Source organism: Carica papaya, chromosome 5, assembly GCF_054855325.1.
Source record: "Carica papaya isolate Zhongbai chromosome 5, ASM5485532v1, whole genome shotgun sequence".
NCBI classification, from domain to species: Eukaryota; Viridiplantae; Streptophyta; class Magnoliopsida; order Brassicales; family Caricaceae; genus Carica; species Carica papaya.
In genome coordinates, this window is record NC_142313.1 from 3,310,629 (window position 1) to 3,333,040 (window position 22,412).

General features: G+C 35.4%; 3 protein-coding genes across 5 annotated transcripts; 2 read left to right on the plus strand and 1 right to left on the minus strand.

Moving 5' to 3' along the window:
* Positions 1 to 492: 492 nt before the first annotated feature.
* On the plus strand, positions 493 to 4,689 carry LOC110812237 (UDP-glycosyltransferase 74E2-like). 2 transcript variants are annotated; one of them, XM_022038967.2, is made up of 2 exons: positions 493 to 1,241; positions 3,790 to 4,689. In XM_022038967.2, the coding sequence occupies exons 1-2, from the start codon at positions 552 to 554 to the stop codon at positions 4,507 to 4,509; spliced, it is 1,410 nt and encodes a 469-aa protein (XP_021894659.2). In that variant the 5' UTR covers positions 493 to 551; the 3' UTR covers positions 4,510 to 4,689. The 2 variants fall into 2 exon arrangements, with proteins under 2 accessions (XP_021894659.2, XP_088075984.1); XM_088219858.1 differs by lacking the exon at positions 493 to 1,241 and adding an exon at positions 2,582 to 3,553.
* A 645-nt stretch (positions 4,690 to 5,334) lies between these two features.
* LOC110812221 (UDP-glycosyltransferase 74D1) lies at positions 5,335 to 8,217 on the plus strand. Its single transcript, XM_022038946.2, has 2 exons — positions 5,335 to 6,044; positions 7,283 to 8,217. The coding sequence occupies exons 1-2, from the start codon at positions 5,349 to 5,351 to the stop codon at positions 8,003 to 8,005; spliced, it is 1,419 nt and encodes a 472-aa protein (XP_021894638.1). The 5' UTR covers positions 5,335 to 5,348; the 3' UTR covers positions 8,006 to 8,217.
* Positions 8,218 to 8,505: 288 nt separating this feature from the next.
* Positions 8,506 to 21,155, minus strand: LETM1 (LETM1-like protein). Of its 2 annotated transcripts, XM_088219170.1 has the most exons (15): positions 21,009 to 21,155; positions 19,956 to 20,607; positions 19,547 to 19,859; positions 18,494 to 18,640; positions 18,283 to 18,371; positions 18,110 to 18,202; positions 15,270 to 15,396; positions 14,224 to 14,288; positions 13,932 to 14,106; positions 13,581 to 13,775; positions 13,414 to 13,461; positions 11,241 to 11,369; positions 11,072 to 11,154; positions 9,045 to 9,160; positions 8,506 to 8,784 (listed from the first exon to the last, which is right to left on the minus strand). In XM_088219170.1, exons 2-15 carry the CDS (start codon positions 20,540 to 20,542, stop codon positions 8,696 to 8,698), a joined length of 2,256 nt encoding a protein of 751 aa, XP_088075296.1. In that variant the 5' UTR covers positions 20,543 to 20,607; positions 21,009 to 21,155; the 3' UTR covers positions 8,506 to 8,695. The 2 variants fall into 2 exon arrangements, with proteins under 2 accessions (XP_088075296.1, XP_088075297.1); XM_088219171.1 differs by lacking the exons at positions 8,506 to 8,784; positions 9,045 to 9,160 and adding an exon at positions 9,274 to 9,709.
* Between the last annotated feature and the right edge of the window lie 1,257 nt (positions 21,156 to 22,412).

Below are 22,412 nucleotides of genomic sequence, written 5' to 3' on the forward strand. Positions count from 1 at the left end.
TATGTATGTATATATATATATATAAAATATACGTGTCAAATATCAATTGATTTTATCACTTTCATACATGACTATACATGTATGTATGTATATATATATATATATATATATACATGTGTGTGTGTGTATCTCTTATCATCTGACCAATGGTTTACAGGTGTGAACATCCGGGGGAAAATGTATATATATATATATTCTGTGTAGAAACTTCCCAAGATCAGATGAACTTTTTCCCTTTAGCATTAATGTTTTCTATTTGTCAAGGTCAAAATTCGCACATCCAAGTTTCTGCTGCTGGCAACATTATAAAATTAGCCCACGTGATTTCCAATTTCCATATCCAATGCCTAATTAGGGGAAAAAAAAAAAAAACAAAACACGTAATGAATTATAAAATTATAATTTACACTGTCGTTTTAGACTTAAACGACACTTGGGCCCACCGAATTAAAGACATTTCCTGGATCTTTTGCCTTTAAATACCCGTCATCTTCTCCACTCTCTCTGCGTCACACAACTCCCTCGCTCATCATTCTTTATACCGGCAATAGATGGGAGACGTTGCAGTCGTCGCCGGCGGCGACATTCTACAGGAAAAAATGGAGAAAGAGATCAACCATGTCCTCGTCGTTCCCTTTCCTTTACAAGGCCACATAAACCCACTCGTTCAATTCTCCAAACGTTTAGTCTCCAAAGGCCTTAAAGTCACCCTCGCCGTCACCAAATACACCGCAAAATCCATGCAAGACCGGCCGCCGACCACTTCCTCCTCGATCTCCGTCGAGCCCATCTCTGACGGAATTCAAGAAGGCGAGATCATCCCCGACGAAGAAACTTACCTCGACCGCATTAAGGTCAACGTTTCTAAAACCCTAACCGATCTCATTATTCGTCTCAACCAATCTTCTTGTCCTCCCAAGTTTCTTATCTACGACTCGATTATGCCGTGGGCTTTGGACGTTGGCCAGAAACTGGGTCTCCGGGGAGCTTCGTTTTTCACTCAAGCTTACTCTGTTAATGCTATTTATTATCATTTTCGTAGAGGGGAAATAAAAGTTCCGGCGAATAGTGAAAATGTGACGGTGCCGCCTTTGCCAACTTTGAGCGTGAACGATCTACCGTCTTTTATATGTGACCCGAACTCCGACCCGGCTTTGGTGGATCTGCTGTTGAGTCAGTTCTCTAATTTTCAAGAGGCTGACTGGGTTTTAAATAACAGTTTTGATCAGTTGGAAAGCGAGGTACGTTATTATATAAGCTTCATTCCTATATACGTACATATATATATATACACACACACATATATACTTTCTTCCTACAATCTTAAAGATCCATCGACCCTATAATATATACTCGTCTAGTGTACGAATAAAGATTTTACTCTACAAATTATCAAAGTTAAAAAAAGTACATTTCTTTTTGTATAAATTCATGATAGAATAAAAAATAACTTAAAAAACAATAATATATATATATATATATATGTATACACACACACCCAGATCGATTCTAACCCAAGAAGGTACTAACTATATATTAAACTAATGATTTTTATATTATTGGGATAGATTAGAAATTTTTTTACTGTGGGAGAAAATTCAGTAAAGATTGTTATGTTTTCTTGTTTAAATTAGTATTGTTTCATGTGTGTCTCAAATTTATTTCCATATAGTATATATACATACATATATGTATGTATATATATACTGGGGCAGCTAGTACCATTATCTATTAATGGTAGGAGGAAAATCCTATTTGATATGAGGAGAAAGTTAGGAGTAGGCTTTTACTACAAATAGGTGGCTGGAATTTTTATTAGACGCATTTAATGAATATAAAGTGTTATTTAAATAATAGTTTAAATACAAACCAAACAAGACCATGTGTTTAGAATTGATTGGAGTAATTATCTTAATACTTAAATTAAATGTTTAGTCACCAAATAATATAAAATTTTGCGTGGATGCATCCTCATCAATGCTTCATAAATGTAATCATTTAATAATTTGATTTTTCTACTTTAATAATTGCTTATAGATAATGTATGTACTTAGGTTAAGTTTATTCTTATTTTTTATTGTTTGAATTTTCTAGATATTTTATTATATTCCGAACCAACCCATTTGAAAAATTAAATATTTAGTCGGTCCATCTAACCATTTATTCTCAAACATTAGGTTATCTACCATTTTTAATAATTTTTCTTTTAGAAAATTATTCAATTTTCAGAAGAAAAAAAAAAAAAATATATATATATATATATAAACTTTTATCTTATGCATAAATGGGGGTGTGATGTCACATGTTACATTTATTATGCAGTTCTATTACACATTCCTAATATTTTATTATTAAATTTTGTTTTACTCAAATTATTAATATGGGTCAAATATTAACTATTTATAATTTAGATAATATTATTTTTAAAGTATTTATAACCTTATAAGTCTTAACCACTCATAACCTTAAAAATCAAGTCAAACAAAGTAGTCTTTAAGAAAAGAAAAGTAAAAAAAAAAGAATGTTTGATTTCTTTTAAGTGTTAAATTGAAATAGTTTTAAAATTAATTATTATTATATATTAACAAATATTTAGGGATATTTATGCAAATTTACACCATAATAATATAATGAAGTTCCATTAAATATTACGATTTTCTTTTCCCAATTTGTAGATTAATTTAATTAAAATACTAATTTACTAATTTTGAGTAGATTTCAATAAATTAAAAACACAATCCCCCAAATCCATTAACTATCTCCTTTCATATTATGTAATTTCCCGTACTTGAATTGATTGCTCCATAACTACATTCCCCACTTCCCTCTTCTTTCACCTTGTTCAAAACCAGAGAGAGAATCGTGAAGCAAAATGGAGATGAATAACCAGACGAACAGAGCAACCGAGTTAACTCACCTCCACGTTCTGGTTTTTCCATTTCCAATTCAAGGCCACATAAACCCAATGCTCCAATTCGCCAAACGCCTTCTCTCAAAAGGCCTAACCGTCACCATACTCACCACCTCCTCCACTCACAATCTCATCAAACTAAACCTTAATTCCATTCCCAAATCCCTCCACATACAAACCATTAACGACGGGTTAAACCCCGGCCAAAAACCAGCCGCCACCACCCAAGATATCAACCAGTTCAGCGACGTCGTTTCGCAAAGCTTAGCCGATTTCTTTCGCCGGAATCTCGCTTCTAATACTTCCCTCCCCACGCCGAAATTCCTCGTTTACGACTGTTTCATGCCGTGGGCTTTAGCCCTGGCTCGAGACTCTGGTATCGATGCGGCGCCGTTTTTTACTCAGTCGTGCGCGGTGAAAATGATTTATTACCATCTTCGTCACGGCACTTATAAATTACCTCTATCGCCGACTCCATTATCGTTGCCCGCGATGCCGCCATTGGAGAACTGCGATTTACCTTCGTTCATCTCCAATCCAACTTCCTTCCCTGCTTTTTTCAAGCTGGTGATGGATCAGTACTCGAATTTTTCTCGGGCCAAATGCTTCTTATCCAACTCTTTTTCTTCGTTGGAAGAGGAGGTAGTTACAGAACAGAGTAATTCGTTTTCTCTTTCGAGAGAATTAAACCGGGTTATCTTTTCCCTGTTTACCCTATTCTTTAACTCCATCGCAATGTCTGTAAATTTGCTCAGTCGATATCTTCTGAACATGTTTTGAATCCATCTTCATGTTAATTACATTTCAATATTCTGTGTTATAAATGCTACGGCTGATTTGATGTGTATATATATCTTGCTGGTCTTTTTTTCGAACAGGTGGTGAACTGGATGTCAAGCCAATGGAGAATCAAGAACATAGGCCCTACAGTGCCATCAATGTTCTTAGACAAGCGATTAGAAGACGATAAAGACTACGGTCTCAGCCTCTTCAAACCAGATGCAGACACTTGCTTGACATGGCTGGATTCCAAGCAACCCGGCTCCGTCGTCTACGTATCATTCGGAAGCTTGGCGTCTCTGGAAGGGGAACAGATGATTGAATTAGCAAGAGGTTTACAGATGAGCGGCAGCCATTTCTTATGGGTGGTCAGAGACCTGGAATGGAAGCTTCCAGCCAGCTTCATAGAAGAAACTTCAGACAAGGGTTTGGTGGTGAGTTGGAGTCCGCAACTCGAAGTTCTCGCTCACAAGTCGGTTGGCTGCTTCATGACTCACTGCGGTTGGAATTCCACCCTGGAGGCATTGAGCTTGGGCGTGCCAATGGTGGCAATGCCGCAATGGACAGACCAGCCGACGAATGCGAAGTTCGTGGCGGACGTGTGGAAGGTGGGAATTAGGGTTAAGGTGAACGAAGGAGGGATGGTGAGTAGAGAGGAGATCAGTGAGTGTATAAAGGAAATAATGGAAGGCGAGAAAGGGACAGAGATAAGAAAGAATTCGGAGAAATGGAGGGATTTAGCTAGAAATGCTGTAGATGAAGGAGGAAGCTCAGACAAGAACATTGATGAATTTATTGCTTTCGTTGCCAGTAACTAAGCTTGAGTTCTAGGGTTAGGGTTTGGCCTTTATTTCTCTTATGAGATCTTTTGTCGGATGTGAAGCTAAATGCTAATATATATATATATATATCACTAAAAAAAAAAAAAATCAAACTATATTAAATTATAGAATTGTCATGTTTCTATCGATATATTAATTTAAAATATATCTTCAATATTTATTTTTTATTAATATAATAATAGAAAATATCCAATACATGAAAATTTGATGAAGTATTAAACTCACATTATCTATATATGTACAAGTTTTCGGCATTGGTACGCCATTGATTAATATCTCTAATATCATATATTAAATTTATTATTAGTTATTATTTAATTATTAAAATATATAAATTTTTATTAAAATTTAGTATTAATGTACAACCGTTAGCCATTTATTTATATAATTTTGACATATCTATATTTAATATATTGAAAAGAACATCTTTATATATTTATTTTTGTATAAACTTATAGTATTAACGTAACCTTTTAAATATCTTAATTTTTTAAATAAAAATTAAAATTATAACGTACATATTTGATTAAAAAAATAAATTTAATTTATTAAAATTTTTAATATAATAATAAATTAAACTTTATATTTAATTAAATTAAAATATTATAAATCACTTAACGAACTCTACGTGTAAATATAATTTAAAAAAAAATTGCAGGTTTTATTTGCTTAGTTGGAAAATCAAAATGGCAATTTGGATAATGACAGAAAAGTGTTGCGTGCTGACGTGTCTTCTTTTTTTTTTATTTTGTCGTTTTCTTCTAAGCTTTATTGAATAAAGACATCCTCCCACTTCTTCACCTTTACCAAAAGAAATGGAGAAGAAGAACCAGATGAAGGGAGCAACCGAGTTAACTCACCTCCATGTTTTGGTCTTACCATTTCCAATTCAAGGCCACATAAATCCAATGCTCCAATTCGCCAAACGCCTCCTCTCAAAAGGCCTTACCGTCACCCTCCTCACCCCTACTTCCTCTGCTCACAACCTCATCAAACCAAACCCTAATTCCACTTCCAAATCCCTCCACATCCAACCAATCGACGACAGCTTCCCACCCGGCACCAAGCCAGGCGTCACCGCTGAATACTTCAATCAATTCCGAGCCGGCATCACCAAAAGCTTAACCGATTTAATTCGCCACGATATCTCTGCTACTACTACTACTACTACCACCACCACCAAACCCCCGCCGAAATTCCTCGTGTACGACTGTTTCATGACGTGGGCGCTGGACGTGGCTCGCGAGTCGGGAATCGATGCGGCGCCGTTTTTTACTCAATCGTGCGCGGTGAACGCGGTGTATAATGATTTTAAGGAGGCGGAAGTGAAGGGAGGAGATGAGGGAGTGTCGCTGCCATGGAAGGGGTTGCTGAGCTGGAATGACTTGCCGTCTCTGGTTCATGAGACGACAGTGTACGGTGTTCTGAGAGAGTTTCTGATGGATCAGTATTATAATGTCGGGGAAGCCAAGTGTGTTCTGGCTAACTCGTTTGATGAGTTGGAAAACCAGGTAGATTTAGATTTGCCTCCTTTAATTATTAACTTACACGTTATTAATTGCGGTTAGTTTTGAAAATTTTTACACGCTGGTAAATATAATTAACTGTGTGGTAAAAAAATCTAAATTACCCTCATTGGAAAATCTTATTAACCGTGTAGGCAAAAGTTTTTTTGTGTTTTTATAAGCTAACTTTGTTAAATATTTATTTTACTAGTAGAGGGAGTAAGCATTTTATAATCATTCTAATAATTTTCGGTTTCCATTTTTGATTAAAAATTTTGGACTGAAATCTCCCACGTATCCATTATATACATATATATTATATAAAATATTAAATACGTAAATAATATATTTTATGTTTTTTTTAAAATATTTAAAATAAAAACATCAATTTAGAAATAATATTTAAAAAAAAAAAAAGTTGAATAAATTTTGGTCCGGTACCACCTAAAAGTAGATGATTTAATCAACAATCTAAACTAAAGTTATAATAAGTTACGTCTTTTGAGATCAATGTTCACTTTTATTTATTTTGAAAGTGATCCAAATAAACGAGACACGGTATGAAAATAAGAATAAAAGATTAAAAATAATTTAAATATATAAAATAAATCCATAAATTATTAATAGCTGCTTAACAAAATTGACAAGTGAAAACAACCACACAAATCGTGTTCGGCCAAAAAAAAAAACGAAAAAGAAAAAGGTCCCCCCCACGACGCCGACTAATATAAAAATAATAATAATATTATATATGTAAAAAAATATTACAATTTAAAATTCAAGCCAGTATTACACATTAAAGGCGCTGATTAATTTTTTGTTTTTTGTTTTTTGTTTTTGTTTTTGGTCAATGTACAGACCCCATGGGCGGTAAAATTTGTCTGCACTTGGTGGAATCTCAAAATATTTAAAATTAAAATATGACACATCTGATTTTTAATTGGCTCTTTTAATTACTTCAGATAAGCAATTATGATGTTAGGCACTTGGAGGGATCCGTGTGGGAGACACTTGCACATGCAAGAATGTGTGTGTGTGTGTGTGTGTGTGGCTTTTTTTCTTTTTGTTAAATATATATATATATATTCTTTTAAAAAAAATTTGTCCTTTCTAAACCAGAAAAGAAAAAGGTTGGGTTCACAATATAACTTTGAAGATTATAGAAGTTATAGATTTGTGAGTATATGTTATATTTTTATATGAAATTCACTAAATTTGAACAACCAATGTTATTTTCCCAACAGGTAATGAACTGGATGCCAAGCCAATGGAGAATCAAAAACATAGGACCTACAGTGCCATCAATGTTCTTGGACAAGCGACTAGAAGATGACAAAGACTATGGTCTCACCCTCTTCAAACCACAAGCAGTCACTTGCTTAACATGGCTGGATTCCAAGCAGCCCAGCTCCGTCATCTACGTATCATTCGGAAGCTTGGCTTCTCTCAGCGGAGAACAGATGACTGAATTAGCAAGAGGTTTACAGATGAGCTGCAACCACTTCTTGTGGGTGGTTAGGGACTTGGAAAAATTGAAGCTCCCGGAAAGCTTCAAAGAGGAGACGTCGGACAAGGGTTTGGTAGTGAGTTGGAGTCCACAACTCGAAGTTCTTGCCCACAAGTCGATGGGTTGCTTCATGACTCATTGCGGTTGGAACTCAACCCTTGAGGCCTTGAGCTTAGGGGTGCCAATGGTGGCAATGCCACAATGGACAGACCAACCAACTAATGCTAAGTTTATCACTGATGTTTGGCAGGTAGGGATCAGGGTTGAAGTGAACGAAGAAGGGATTGTCACGAGAGAGGAGATCAGCAAATGTATAAATGAAATTATGGAAGGAGAGAAGGGAAAGGACATAAAAAAGAATTCAGAGAAGTGGAGGGATTTGGCCATAGCAGCCATGAATGAAGGAGGGAGCTCTGATAAGAATATCGGTGAGTTCATTGCTTTACTTGCAAGCAATTGATCTCGATTCTAGGGTAAGTTTATTTGGTAAAGAATCAACTCTCTAGATTCATATTGTTTTTGCCATTATGTCATGAGATCTAAGTAGCAAAAGCTACATGTACAAGTTGAAGCTTTGTATTCAGTTGGTTCCCAAAATCGCTTCTTGGCTCCTATCTGTATTCCATTGGTTTGTTCCTGAAAAAGGTAGCTCCTCTCTGGAAGTTTTTCATATATGTCCTACATAGGCACAAATTGTACACTAGTACTGAACTACACTGCTGTCAGTCCAAGAACCGATGTGGCATATTAACACAAGAGCATCCAGTAGAGCATGTTCAAAATTGTTCAATGAAAATGGCAGATAATTCACCAAGGAAATTAACAATTCTTATTACCAATTTCAAAATATTTAATCATTAAGCAACTGAAATTGATGCCGAGAAATTGTTCAACAAAAGCAAAATTCCATGGACATAAATCTTACACCTACATTCACCCTAGTGTGCTACAGCCCAAAAGTAGTCAATAGGTTTCTATATTTTCCTTTTATCCGTAAAAACAATGTTTTTTCAAATCTCAGTATTATTCTTCTACAGCATTAACAAAGAATCAGTTCATATGCTACAGGAGAGATGAAATACAAAAATTGACTGTTGGAATGGGAAGCCACTAAAATTTGGCTAACTATTCTAGCACACTGATTTACTATTTACTCCCTATTATTGCCTTCTTCAGCTGTATTTTCTTCCTCCGGGCGACTACCCAATTTGACAATGTCTTCAACAAGAATCTTCCCATCTGTTTACATATTATGAACCAAGATCTTACTTGATTAGCCAATAACTTCCATTAACATTTTTTAGGGATATAAATAGAAGTACTCCGTCTACAGGATTTTTTTAAGGAGATTCCATCGACAAATATTAACAGACAGAGAATAAACAACTATTTGTAGGAAAATTCCCTCATGTGAATGCATTTCAAATATTAACAATTAGCTTGATAATAAAAAGTATAATAATTTTAAGAACTTTAGAACAACTTTTGCAGTAGCTTACCTTTATCTTTGGAAAGGCTGCTGATAAGTTCTTGGATACCATCCTTCCCTAAAGTATCCTTCAAGCACATAGCAGCAGCTGCTACCTCTTCAGGAGTTACTTTTCCATCTTTATCCCTGCACACATATAATTTTTTTTTAAATACTTTTAACTGTTAGGAGTGATGTCAAAAAATTAAAATTTTAAATCATAGTGAAAAAGAGGAAAGAAAAACTGAAGAATCAAAATCTAAAGAGACCAAACAACAAATGGTCAAGTTTACTTGCCAGTCCTCTGATCCCTAAAGTCATCAAAGTAACTGTCCACAGAAAGAAATATTCTTAATTTCCTACTTATTTGTCGTCAAGAAATCTCCTATGTAATTAAATACATTTGAGGGGAGGACAAGTTTCTAAGTTAATACAAAACTTATCTAGAATTTAATACATTATAAGTTCCTCCGTGAGACACGCACTCCATCTGCTCCACCCATCTACCTCATGTCTTTTTTTCCTTTTGCCAATTAGCATTGCTAAAAATTGGAGTTTACTTCATGTTGGTTTACATGGGACAACTTGATTGACCATTGGCAGTTTCCCTAGTTGGCTTGGAGTTCTATAAGAAAAACCTCTTCAGGAGGGAGGTCTGTGTTTCTTGTCTCCTGGTCTTTACAACAAAGCTTTCTCCTGCAAATGACGTTGGAGTTTCATGAGCGACAAGGACGGACTTTGGTGGAAGGTTTTTAAAACTAAGTACAACATGGAAGAAAAGAGAACAAGTGAATTACTTAGGGATCCATGGAAGAAAAGAGAACAAGTGAACTACTAAACAGAACAAGGATCTCCATAGGTTAGGTGTCTGGAAAGTTCATCAGAATTTGTCAGGATAAGTTCTTCTCAACTAAACTACAAAATGCGCTCTGGTCCTTCTGGGGATGGCGGGAAGGGAGGGGGGTGGGTGGGAGATTTTGATCATTGGGGGGGGGGGAGGGATTTTGATCATTGGAGGGGGGGGAGGAGCTGGGGAAGATTTTGATCAATAGGTGTTATATTGCCAAAAGAGGGGCACCATCTTGCTTTCGTGCCCCTGACACATCCTTTGTAGAACACCACCCCTTGATCTTCTTGGTATTAAGTGGGGTAACTGGGAGTTCTGTAGTCAACGAGCTGTGGCTTGGCAAGGCAACAGCACAGGGGAAAACAAAGAGAAAATTTGGCATTCATTCCTCTCTTTATTCTTTGGATAATTTGGAAAGAAAGAAACAATAAAGCTTTTGAAGGGAAGTGTTCTTCATTAGGAAAACTTAGAGATTATTGGCTCTACACTCTTGTTTTTTTTCTTTAAGGGGCATCTTCTCTTCTGAGGATGATCTTGGAGACGCTGTTAATATTTTGGCTAATATGTAATTTCCTGCAATTGGGTGTCACCTCCTTGGTGCCTAATTAATTGACACTTCCTTTTCTCAAAAACAAGTTTCCTCCCGGACAGTTATCTGGATTTAGCAGTCAGCTCAAACTAATGAGATAGCCAAAACATTAGAAGAACATGTAACCGGCCTTTCCTTTCATCTAAACTACACGCGGTTAGGGGTTCATTCACATGTGTGGATTTCTTTTGCTCCAGACAAAAAACATTTTTCCTAAAACCAATCCGGCATGCATGATTTAGCAATCATATAACCTATATGTTTCTTAACCCATCCTCAATCCATGATCCACCTTTTGTGTTTCAATCCATCTAATTAATCAGTTTAACTCTTAAAAGCTTTATTGGAATTTGAAAATTCAATATCCACTTTCTGTCTTTTACCAGCAACAACCATACAAACTCTTACTATAAGCTTAGTGTACAAAAATATGATCTTTCTGATTTTGAATTTAAAATGCATTACTTCATATAGACAGAAGCGAGAGCCTTGCTGTCAACCCATTTGATAGCTGATTACGTCATATAACTTCTGAATTTCAAAATTTACTCTTCAATTAAAATGAAAAGACCCTGTTGATAGCAAGGATTACATAAAACATGATTGAGAAACAGATGCGCACCTGTCGAGAACTCGCCATCTCTCACCAATTTTGTTGTCCACATCGTCAATTTCCTTCTCAAGATCTTGGACCATAACATCAACCTTCAGGGATGAGAAGGGATGAAAACAGTCAGCACAAAAGTTCACAGAACATAAAAAGCGCCCAAGTAATATTGCAAAACACTTACTTTTTCCATTAATGCTGAGGAAACCTCGTCAGCTTGGTCACTTTCTTCTCGGGCAGCTCTATATGCCTTGAGGGCATCTATTTCACCGTCTACATCATCTCTCTCCACCATTGTGTTATAGAATTCCATCTGGAAACAGCAAAATTATTACATGTGAACCAGATACAAGTTAAGTCACTGCAACAGCAAAATGGGAGTATCAGATAAAAGTCAACTGATACTCAACCAGGTGGAGACTATCATATTTTGCCACGTATTTATTTCATATCTCCGATCAATAAGCTCATATCTTAAAGGGGGGAGAAAAAGCAATCTTTTAAAAAATCAGTTGCCAAGCTTTTCAGCTGATTGCTTAAAAATTTACAAACAGCATCAAGTAGACATCAGCATATAATAAAGGATCAATATTGAAAAAAATAAAAGGAAAAATTTATTCTTACAGTATATTTAATCTATACTATAATTTGGGCCAAAATACTAATTTAGTTCCTTGTATTATATTAAAATATTCAAATTGATCCATATACTATTTTTTTGCTACTTTGGTCCAAGTACTCTAAAAAACTTTCTATTTCAATCTCTATCCTGTAACAATATTAGTTGAGGTGATACATGAACTCAAGTTGAACACGTGTCACATTCTGATTGGATCATCATCTATGTAAGATGTCATGTGTTTAATGACATGACATCTACCATGTAAAAAGTTTAATTTTTAATTGTTTTTTGATATAATTAAAAATTAAAAATTAAAAATGTTAAAGACATAAAATTGAAGAAAAAAAAAGTATCGCTCCCCTCCCCCTCCCCCCCCCCCCCACTTCACCCTCTCCTCCTTTTCCCAAATCTCACAGCCGGAAACTATCTCCAGCAACCCAAACCTCAACAGACCTCGTCCAGGACCTTCCTCTCTCTCCAACCCATTTCCTCTCTCTCTCTCTCAGAGCTTCCGCTGTCGAAAGTATTACATTTAAGAAGGAACATCAAATGAAAAGCCATCTTGTTCGCTTTCATCTACATTCAACCCTCAGAGAACCCACATAAACAACATCAACATCAGATGAAAAGCCATCCCTCATTTGCAATAGAAGAGAATCTTGATCAAGGCTAAAGAACCATATTCCAGATTTTGAATCCTTCTGAGAATTCACGGGTAGAAAATTTGACTCTATGCTTCTCTTCCTACGACATTCAGTTAAGGGACTGTGTGAATCTCCATTGTTACTTGCATCCCTAGAACAGTCATAACATGCGGCAGCTTTCTGGAAGTTAGATGGATATTCAACTTGTCTCCAGATGCTAAGTCAAACAAATTAACACAAGATCTTGACAACATGCTCGGCTGCAAGTACAGTTATGTTTAACCAAAGAGTGAGAAAAGCACAAACTAATTCAGGTAGAATCTTTCATGGAAGATCTTGAACCAGGACCTGCAGTATGAATATCGTATTGTAGGACGATATCGCCGAGCCACCATAATTTTGAGATCATTGGAAATTGGAAAACATTCAAATAGAGTACAACTCAAAATAACTTGAAAAGCAAAGAGCAACATTGGGGAGAGGAGTATTTCCTTCTAAAACTAATAACTTTCGACAGTGAAAGCCCAGGGAGAAAGAGAAAGAGAGAGACAGAGAGAGAGAGAGTTGGTTGGACGAGAGAAGAAGATCCTGGACAAGGTGAGAGAGAAGAGACAAGCTGGGTATGGTGAGGTTTGGGTTGCCGGAGATAGTTTCCAGAGCTGAGGTTTGGGAAGAGGAGGGAGGAGGAGAGAAGGGCCGGTAGTTTTTTTTTTTTTCTTTTTTAATTATATGTTTTTATTTTTTGTTATAGAAAAAGAAATAAAATATTAATTTTTTACACATCAGATGTAACGTCATTAGACACGTGATATCTGATGTTGAACAACTCAACCAGAATATAACACGTCCAGAGCCTAAATCCCACATGACAACTCTACTAACACTGTTAATGGTCATGGACTGACAAAAGTTTTTTGAAAATATAGAGACCAAACTAGTATTTATGTGCCACAACTTTTATATTTTTTGTATCATTAGGACTCTAATGATACAACAACTACAACAATAGTGATAAGCACAAATTATAATACAGATTAAGTATAAGAATACATTTATTCCTTTAATAAATACTTGTAAGGTTGACAACGTACCTCCTTTTCCACAAGACTAAGGAACTCTTCACGCTCTCTGCTCACTGACTGTTAATTTGTCAAGAAAGCAGAAATAAAGATACAGTAAAAGTAACAGAGATGACAACTGCTGGTGAAAGAGCAATGAAAACGATAGCAATAAAAAATCCAACAAATTAAGTCCTTACAGAAGCGGAAGCTAAAACAGCCAATGCACGACCGAGCTCACAAAGTTGCTCCTTTTTTCCCAAGGTTCTACCTCTTTCCCTTTCCCGTTCTTCTATTGCTGTTGGTAGAGTCATCTCCTGCAATGCCACATCTTCCTCTCTAACTCTTGATTCTTTTATTTTTTCCAACTCTTCTTCCTGTTTCTCTTCCTCCTCCTACCAAAATTAGTGAATCATCACCATTAGTATAATTTTAGAATAGTGCTTGAGACTCAAACTATATGTTCCATAGGTTATTCCTTGAGACTTTAGTTTGATATGAACAAGGCACACTCTTAAAGATTGTGAAATTAGACAACTACAAGTGTCAACCTTGATTAGTTCTTCCTGCATCTCAAGGTACTCGAGCTTCCTTCTCCTCTCAGAGACAGGATCTTCAGATGGCAAAGCTGTCACACCGACAGTATCCACAACCTCGTCAGGTAGAGAGGAAAGTGTAGCTCGAACAGCCTCCTCTGGCTTCATTTTTCCAGACACAGTGAAGGACCTGCAGGCAGGTACATATTTTTTTAAGGAACTCGGTTAGAAAGAAGATGTCAAATAACATAATAGGTAACAAATAAATGGGAGAGAAACAGAGCAGAACTTAAGAACTTCAAAGCACCTGGAAAGTATCAAAAGGGAAGATGGTACAGAGTGATTGAGAGATAAATCCAACCAATCGCGAAGCTGCAAAAGGATGTTCACAATTTGAGAAACATAATCAACTATATGTCAAATCTATGAAACATTCAAGTGCTTAAGAGACATAATTTTCACTTATTAACAATTAATAATTGTTATGATATTTGTACAGTTTTTTTAAGGGCATGGTGCTGTCCAAATACAAAAGGTTACAAAGAAATCAACATGTCTATCTAAGGTTTCCCAAATCTTCTCCATCTAGAATAGGATGCCCTCTAAACATGATATTCGACATGTGAAACCAATAATCTCTTTCTACCAAAAGGAGAACAAGTGCCCTCGAAATTCTCATTTCTCTCTCCAAAGAAACCAACAGATGGACAGGCATGAGTGTTTTTTGCTGATTTACATGGTATAGTCTCAAACAATTTCTTCCTTGTAGAATAATTATTAATCACACTAATCATTTTCTTTTACTGAATTACCATATTATAGGCAATAAACTTGTGAGCTATCTACCCCAACAGTCCACTTCACCAACTTGCATGTATATGTGGCTGCACATAGATGCATGATACTCCAAAGAAGAGAATACAACATTACGCCCAAATACCTAATGCTCCAAACATGACAATACAACGTTTTAGTTACAATTCTCGGCAGCCAATGTAGCATGATTATGCAATACGTTTTGATGAACTACAATTGCATCAGGTCAGGACAGAAATGATCTTTTTGCCCCTTCTGGTGCTGCTTGATCTCGTATTGCTGCATCCAAATGACAGTTTTCATTCAAGGACCAAAGTCACAAAACAGGCTAAATTACAAATACCATGTGGTAGCACATCTGGTTCTATGACCATACACCACCAGAGCCGGAAAAAGATGGTAACAATGTTAACACTGAACCAGTGGGAATTACATTTAACACTCTCTGACTAAAGATGGTCATCAAAGACATGATTCAAATTCAAAATTCGCAAAGGAAAAAGGACACATGTATAAGAGGGTTGATTGAGCCAAAACCTGCTGACGCATCTCCTCCACTGAGACCAACCCAAGCATCCCCCGTTCTCTACAATCTTCACGGAGTTCAGCCTCTGAAAGGGACTCCACACCTTCCGCTTGAATCAACTTATCATCATTCTTAATGCTATAAATGAGTAAAAATAACATAAGTAACATATAGTAGCAATTACATGATTTTTAGAAAAGAGGGAGGAAAATAAATCAAAGAAGGACTACATGACCTCCAAAAGTTAAATATTAGAAAAAAGAAAAAAAACTGAAAAAAAAAATAGCAAGCAAATCTCTGTGCAAAATCAATAAAGAGGCCAAAGTGCCTTAGCCTAAAGAAAACACAAAAATGTCATCATATACCAAAAGAAGTAATGAAAGAGAAAGATGGTCCTTAAAAATTGTAGAACTTCTCTACAACCAAAATACCCAAACTCTAAATAAACTCCCCCCCACCAACAAAGTAACCTATCCTCTTCTTTGCAATTCCATGAAAAGAAAAAGAAGCAAAACACCCAAAGGGTCAGAGGAGAAAACCACCAAACAACAAGAAAGTCAAATATCCTAGCCCAAAGCCTCAAAACCATGCCACTGCAAAAGAAGATGGCTATGAAGCTCGACATTCTGAAAGCACTTTTTATTTTCTTTTGAAACAATCAGCATTCTGAAAGTACATCGCGCATACACCTAGAGATAAAGCACCATTCAGCCTGCCAGCTTGAAGCAGGTCGTTAGCATTGAGCCTGTTCAGAACCTTATCCAAAATAAAAATCTTTACCTTAAGAGAAAGGCAAATTCAGATTGAAAGGATTGTTAGTGAAAAGACAACGGAAGATTTGCAAGTAAAATTACCTCATGAGTCCAAAGACCAAACTCTACATAAGATATAAAAGAAAAGATCACAAACTCAAGAAGTTCAAGCAAGCAGAGCATATCAACAGTTTCTGGATCATTAAGATTTCAAATAACAGGTTTTATAAACAATGATCTTCTAAAAGAACACTACAGGTATACATAGAAATATTATGCAAAGGAAAAGGTTACATAAATATGAAAAAAGGGAAATCATAGGAGATTACCGACCCAAGAATTCTCCCAAAATAACATACTGGAACCATCACCCGCCCGTAACCATAAAAGGGAGAAAAGAACCATAAAGCTGAATAATAGCTCCTTACAGGATCTTGTGAGATATGGAAACTCTTATTTCAGTATCCTAGCCATCCCACTGCAACCCAAACTTGCTCTTAATCACTTTGCTCCAAGTGAGATCATTTGGTTAGGTGCAGGTGGGCTTTCCAGAGATCATTTGTACTAAGTTTTTATGAAGTTTTGTATTATTAATTCACCAACATCAGGAGATACACCACCAATGTACAAAAATATTTACAAGTCAGTTAATATATTGATAAAATCCCCAAATTCCTCAATTGAAAGAATACCATGCCCCATCACCAAAAGACCCAATACCTAGAGCCATCTGTTTACTCTAACAAAATCTTCATTTCAAAAAAAAAAAAACACTCTAACAAAATCCTCTTCCATCCCTTCAAAAGCTCTATTATTTCTCTCCTTTCATACAATCCATAAAATGATAAGAGAGATGAGATCCACATGTTTTATCCCATTGCTAATGCCTTTCTAGACCCATATCTCATCTCTTACTGAGCCAGCTATAGGCCAACTAACCCCAATAATCCATAGACCATTGTCCATAATTTGTGCGCCAATGGGCACCAAAGCATAATATGGTTACAAGATTCTACCTCTCTTTTGCATAGAAAACAGCAGTTCACCAAAAAATTTTCCCTCCTCATCATTTTGTCAATTGTCAAAATACACTCATGCCCCGCCTCCCATTTAGAGAAGCATTCACCTTCCATATTTACTGAAACGGGAACTTGGGATCTACTACCTCGTTCTTATTAACCAAGTAATTATGATATGATTTAACTGTGAAGAAACCATTATTCTTGAGATTCCACAATCATTATTCATTGTCCTCATTAGTTCTGACCGTGGAGAGTATGTTTAGTAAATACTCGTACTCATTCACCTCCTGACCATTTAGATTCCTCACTATGTTCACCATCCACACTCTATGCCCTCCATTATCTCTATACTCATTAACCAAGTTTTGTATGAAGTCTTCTTATTTTATGTCTCCTTATTATGCTTCTTTTATTTATTTATTAATTATCTTTTGGATAGACCTAACTAAGCTTCTTATAAGCTACATTACAAAATAACTAGAGCAACACCAGAAAAACACAAAGGGAGTACAAAAGAAAAATAGAGCCACATAAATACCCAAGGCTATACAGATAATAGCTTTCTGGTGATTATTTCTTTTAGGATGAAAAATAGCTATAATCAGATCTGGAAGAAGGTACATAGGACATCCTGCTTGTCTGAAATATTATACAGTAAAGTGCAACAAAAAATTCAAATAATAAAGGAAAAACTACCATGTACTCAGCTGAAGATCCCTTTACATGCAAAATTAAAAGATCAAAGTAAGAGAAAAAAAACTCAATTAAAATGGTGAAAAAAATTGCTGACATCAAAATTTTCATGTACCCCTTGTTATACATATTAACAAGCTTCATCCAAATATTTTCTGTCAATCGCTATAGCCATGTTCTTAAAAAATATGCAGGCAGCCCTTGGTTAATGAATCATCAAATATGGCACAAGAAGTTCAAAGAAAACAAACGACAATAGACCAGGTTAGCAACTAGCCATAGAGTCTTGTAATCATTACTCATATTAAACCACTCACTTTTGAAGCCTTTTATTCAAGAAACATATATGGAATTAATTAATTTAGTTGGGTTCATGAATTTCACCTTTGGAGTCTTTTCCGGAGCATATAACGTAAATATGCATCTGTTCCAAAAGGGCTAACTCCCATATATTTGCACATACTTATAAGTCGAGGCCTGGTAAAATAATATAAAGAGTAAAAACCTCTTTCCCACAAATTTCGCTAAGTATTAACCATATATTGAAGTAAAGCAACCTGCTAATGTTATCTAGAGTAAGCTCATCATTGAATAGCTTAGCAAATCCCAAAATTTCCTCATTGGATACACCAGCACCTGTTCTAACCTGTAAAATAACAAACCGTACAAAAAGAAATAATAGAACAATAAAGAAATTTATGAAATTAAATTGGCTAAGCAGAAAGAAGAAAATTTATGGGACATAATCAACCATGAACGAATTCTTACCCTGCTCAAAAACTTATCAAGATCCTCAGCAGTTTTTTTCAGTTCTCCACTCCTTGAGTTTTTAACTTCTTTCGCCATTTCTTTGACTGTGTTCTGGAGAAACTTGGCATATTCAATTCTTGCATATAACTTCCTTTTCAGTGCTTCCTGCATATTCACCAAACTAAGTGAGACCAGTTATTCTGCTTATGAACAGGGCCCTGCAAAAACCAAATTTATGTGCATGCATGTAAAAGTTGCATGCTACCACAGGCACAGATATCAATGTGTCAATACAGGCATACAATAAAAAGCTCATCCTACCAAGCAGAAGCAAGGTTTTGTGCATAAAGATCTAGATTCTCCAATGCAAAAGAGAGTGAAACAATAAACTCATCCACATGCAACTACAAATTAAAGAGAAGGATGGATGAGAAAAGATATTAAGTTTGTCTCTCTCTAGTAAACCCCAACTTTCAGTAATAAAGAAAATTATAGAAAGGATCCTTATAATCTTCCAATTATCGCAACCTAAAGGACACAATGAAGGAGGATTTAGGTAGAATCTTTACTTATACAAAGGGTAACTTTTTGGTCCAGAGACCAAGGTACAACTAAGAAATGCAACAATAGAAACTGAAAACCTGGACTATGAGTTGAGGAACATTACAACAAACTGTCCTAGCATTTAAAACATGCCAAAAAATTGCAAGAATATCTCAAAATCAGTCTCTTGAAGAACATAACTATTTTTGGCAGAAAATTATGCTAAAATACTTGGTAAATAAAGAGAGATTTTTTTTGAAAGAAATAAACAAATGAAGATTAATTATAATAGCTTATATTCTCAAAGAAGAATGGATACATGTTTCATAATAGGGTCAAATATCTGAAAACATTTTTCAGGTATATGCTAAGGGGTCAAAAAAGCTTGGAGTTTCAAACAATATTATCCGTTAACGAATAAAATCATACTGCCTAAAAAAACAGAATTATTACACAGGAGGGAGATGTAAGCAAACAAGACAGAAGATAACAGTAGACACAAAGCTACTAACAAAGGTTCCACTATACCTCTTCTTTCATTTTGTCTTGAAAAGTTGATGGCAGCATATTAGGAAATAATTTCAAGAACACCGGCAGCAAGAATTCCATAAATGGCACTATGATGAAAACTGCAAAAGGAACTAGCCTAAATATATCAGCTGTTGTTCGAGTTAGTTGTTGCCTTTCCCTTCGGGAGAGACTCTTCCCACCAGCAAGTTTTAACAGCAATCTTGAACTAATCCTCACATCTGCCCAAAGTAGCTTAAAGCCCAGCCAATAATGCTGCAATGTTGAAATGATTTCATGTTTCCAGTGAGCAAGTTTCTTTTCCCAGTCCTCCCTGCAAGAAAAGTACAAAGCTAGATAATAAACAAAGTACATCCCAATCCCAAAACATGCCAATGTTAAAACAGAATTGTGGGAGCTAAAGCTTCACCTGCTCATGGAAGCTACAACTCTTAAAGCTGGTCCTATCCCCATAACCTTTGACCACACCCCTTCTAAGATGGATCTGGCAATCTTTTCAGATTCTTGCAAACGTTTGGCCCTCGCCTTGGCTTTTGCAGTATTCAAACCCTCGATTGCCCGATCACATTCTTCAGGGGATGCTTCCTTTTTCTTTTTGGCAACCATTCCCTCATCATCCTCACCATCAAATTCAGGTTGCTTTGCAGTAGCTGTGGAAACACTACGAATGGACAGTGACATCAAACTTTGACTCATTGGAGATATGAATTCTAATCTTCCATATCGAAGGCCCAGAAATGGAATGCTATGGAATCTACTGTTAGTATATCCAAAGCTTGACAATACCAGAAATTCCTCCCTTCCTAAAGTCCGTCTTCCCAATTCCCTTACACAATTAGAATTTACAGAGGGATGATTAGTAATGGACTTATAACCTTGAGAATCCTGATCCCGTGCAGCATTTCCAATGCATTGGAAGCTTTGAATTGAACGTGTGGAGGCATTCAGGTAATCCGAAATAAACCTCCTCCTTCTCAAGATTGCTCTAGAAGCCATTTTTAAACGTTTCTTGATCTATGAAGAGAAGCATGTGTTTCACAGGACAACTCTGTTATGCTGGTCTGAAAACACATCCAAACAATTCGATCAAGACCGTACCAAGAAAGAAGAAGTGAAAGTTGATAACAGGTAGAACAAACAAAAAAGCAACATATACTGTAACACCACGATTTTGAAGAACACAAGCAAGATGCGGAGATTTTGATTACGCCACAACCGACATAGTAAACTTAACAAGAAATAATGAATCAAACGTCAAAACCAGACAAATAAATCATATATATCAAATCATCTAGTCTCTTTTCTGCTTTTCCAATTAAGAAAAAAAAATTATAAATGTTCAAGAAGGCTGAAATTCGAGCCAAAGAGAAGAAGACTGCCTTCAGCTAGACTAGAAATAAACCTAATGAAGAAGTTGTTATTTTCAATTTATTAACGAGAAATTAGATATCTATGCACTTACATGTAAATACTCTGCACAAACTGAACAAGAGAAGAAATGTAGAGACTGGTTTTGGTTTTGGGCAGACGAGACGAATAAAGAGGGGTTTTAGGAGGGGGCAAAGAAATTTTATGGTATAACGCAGGAGCATGGATGTATTAATTTTGAACCGTCCGACGTTGATCTATCTGCAACGTGGAACGGCGTCGTAGAGGTGGGGGAGTTGGGAAGTTGTACATATGGTTGTTGAATTTGCACCTAGCTTGATACGTGGCATGTGATCATTGGCCAGTCTCATGGCTCACAGATAGAATGCTCGCAGCGAATTCTTGATTCTCAGGACAGTAAGAAAAATTGCAATTTGGTTCATACAGATTGCTAATCCGACCATAATCTTATTTCATTATTTTTATTCTCTCACGTCTCTTAAATATATATATATATACATATTAGGAAATGTCAAAAGCGAACAAGACATAAATGCAAAAGAAAAATATATTATTTTAAAATTATTTCTGTTAATTAATATTTATATATTTTAACGGTGATAACTAAAATACTACAGCAAATTTAGTCTTTAAAATATAGCATATCATCGAACTTAATCTCAAAAATTTTCTATTATAAATTAATTATGAAAATATGCATTTATTTTGAATATATTTACCCCATTAAAATTGAAAAAAAAAAGTGAAAAATTCTAGTCTTATTTGAGAAAAAAAAATGTCATGGTTTAGAGTAGAAAATGAGGATAAATTAAAATTAGGTAAACATCAAAACCATAATTATTAATCTTCTTCAATCTCCTTCATAATCAAAATTAAGTAAAAAAACAGATGAATGTTCCTTTTATATTTAACTTTTTATTCTTGAAAAAAGAAATACGGTATTTCTAATTAAGTTGGGTAAAAATATTTTTATATATCAAGTTATTTTCTTTATTAATAAATACATTATCATTAAACTTGCTTAAAATCTAATTCCGTGCTACAATACCAGTGTCTTAAGATTAATCCACTACTAGACGATCATTAATTTATATGCTATGTCCATGGTTCGCTCTATTTGATGATAATTTTTATTATGAATACCTTAAGTTTTATGCCGATGGTCTTCTTTTTCGGTGCATTAATATTTTATATCTAATATTTTAACTGTTGTAATAAAAGAATTATTTATATGCATCCAAGTAGATTTACTGTGGTTTGGAGGGTGAAAGTTAGAGTACTTACGAACTTTGTGTGGGCTTGACTTGGGGAAAAAAAGATTTACAGTGATGAGCTACCTACGTGAGTAATACTTTTTTTTTTTCGACAATTTATTTTGATACTTATTTAAGTAACATTCCTTTTTTTTTTTTTTCAATTTCAAACACTTGTGTGATAATAATTTATTTTCTAGTTGTAAGAAGAAGGCACTTCTCTG

Bases quoted from the DNA above. Each gene is read 5' to 3' on its own strand.
- LOC110812237 (XM_022038967.2), top strand. From the start codon at position 552: ATGGGAGACGTTGCAGTCGTCGCCGGCGGCGACATTCTACAGGAAAAA. The intron at 1,242-3,789 runs GTACGTTATTAT...TTTTTCGAACAG, and splicing joins TTGATCAGTTGGAAAGCGAG to GTGGTGAACTGGATGTCAAG.
- LOC110812221 (XM_022038946.2), top strand. From the start codon at position 5,349: ATGGAGAAGAAGAACCAGATGAAGGGAGCAACCGAGTTAACTCACCTC. The intron at 6,045-7,282 runs GTAGATTTAGAT...TTTTCCCAACAG, and splicing joins TTGATGAGTTGGAAAACCAG to GTAATGAACTGGATGCCAAG.
- LETM1 (XM_088219170.1), bottom strand. From the start codon at position 20,542: ATGGCTTCTAGAGCAATCTTGAGAAGGAGGAGGTTTATTTCGGATTAC. The intron at 18,641-19,546 runs GTATAGTGGAAC...GTGAATATGCAG, and splicing joins AAGACAAAATGAAAGAAGAG to GAAGCACTGAAAAGGAAGTT. The intron at 13,776-13,931 runs GTTGACACTTGT...TAATTTTGGTAG, and splicing joins TGCAGGAAGAACTAATCAAG to GAGGAGGAAGAGAAACAGGA.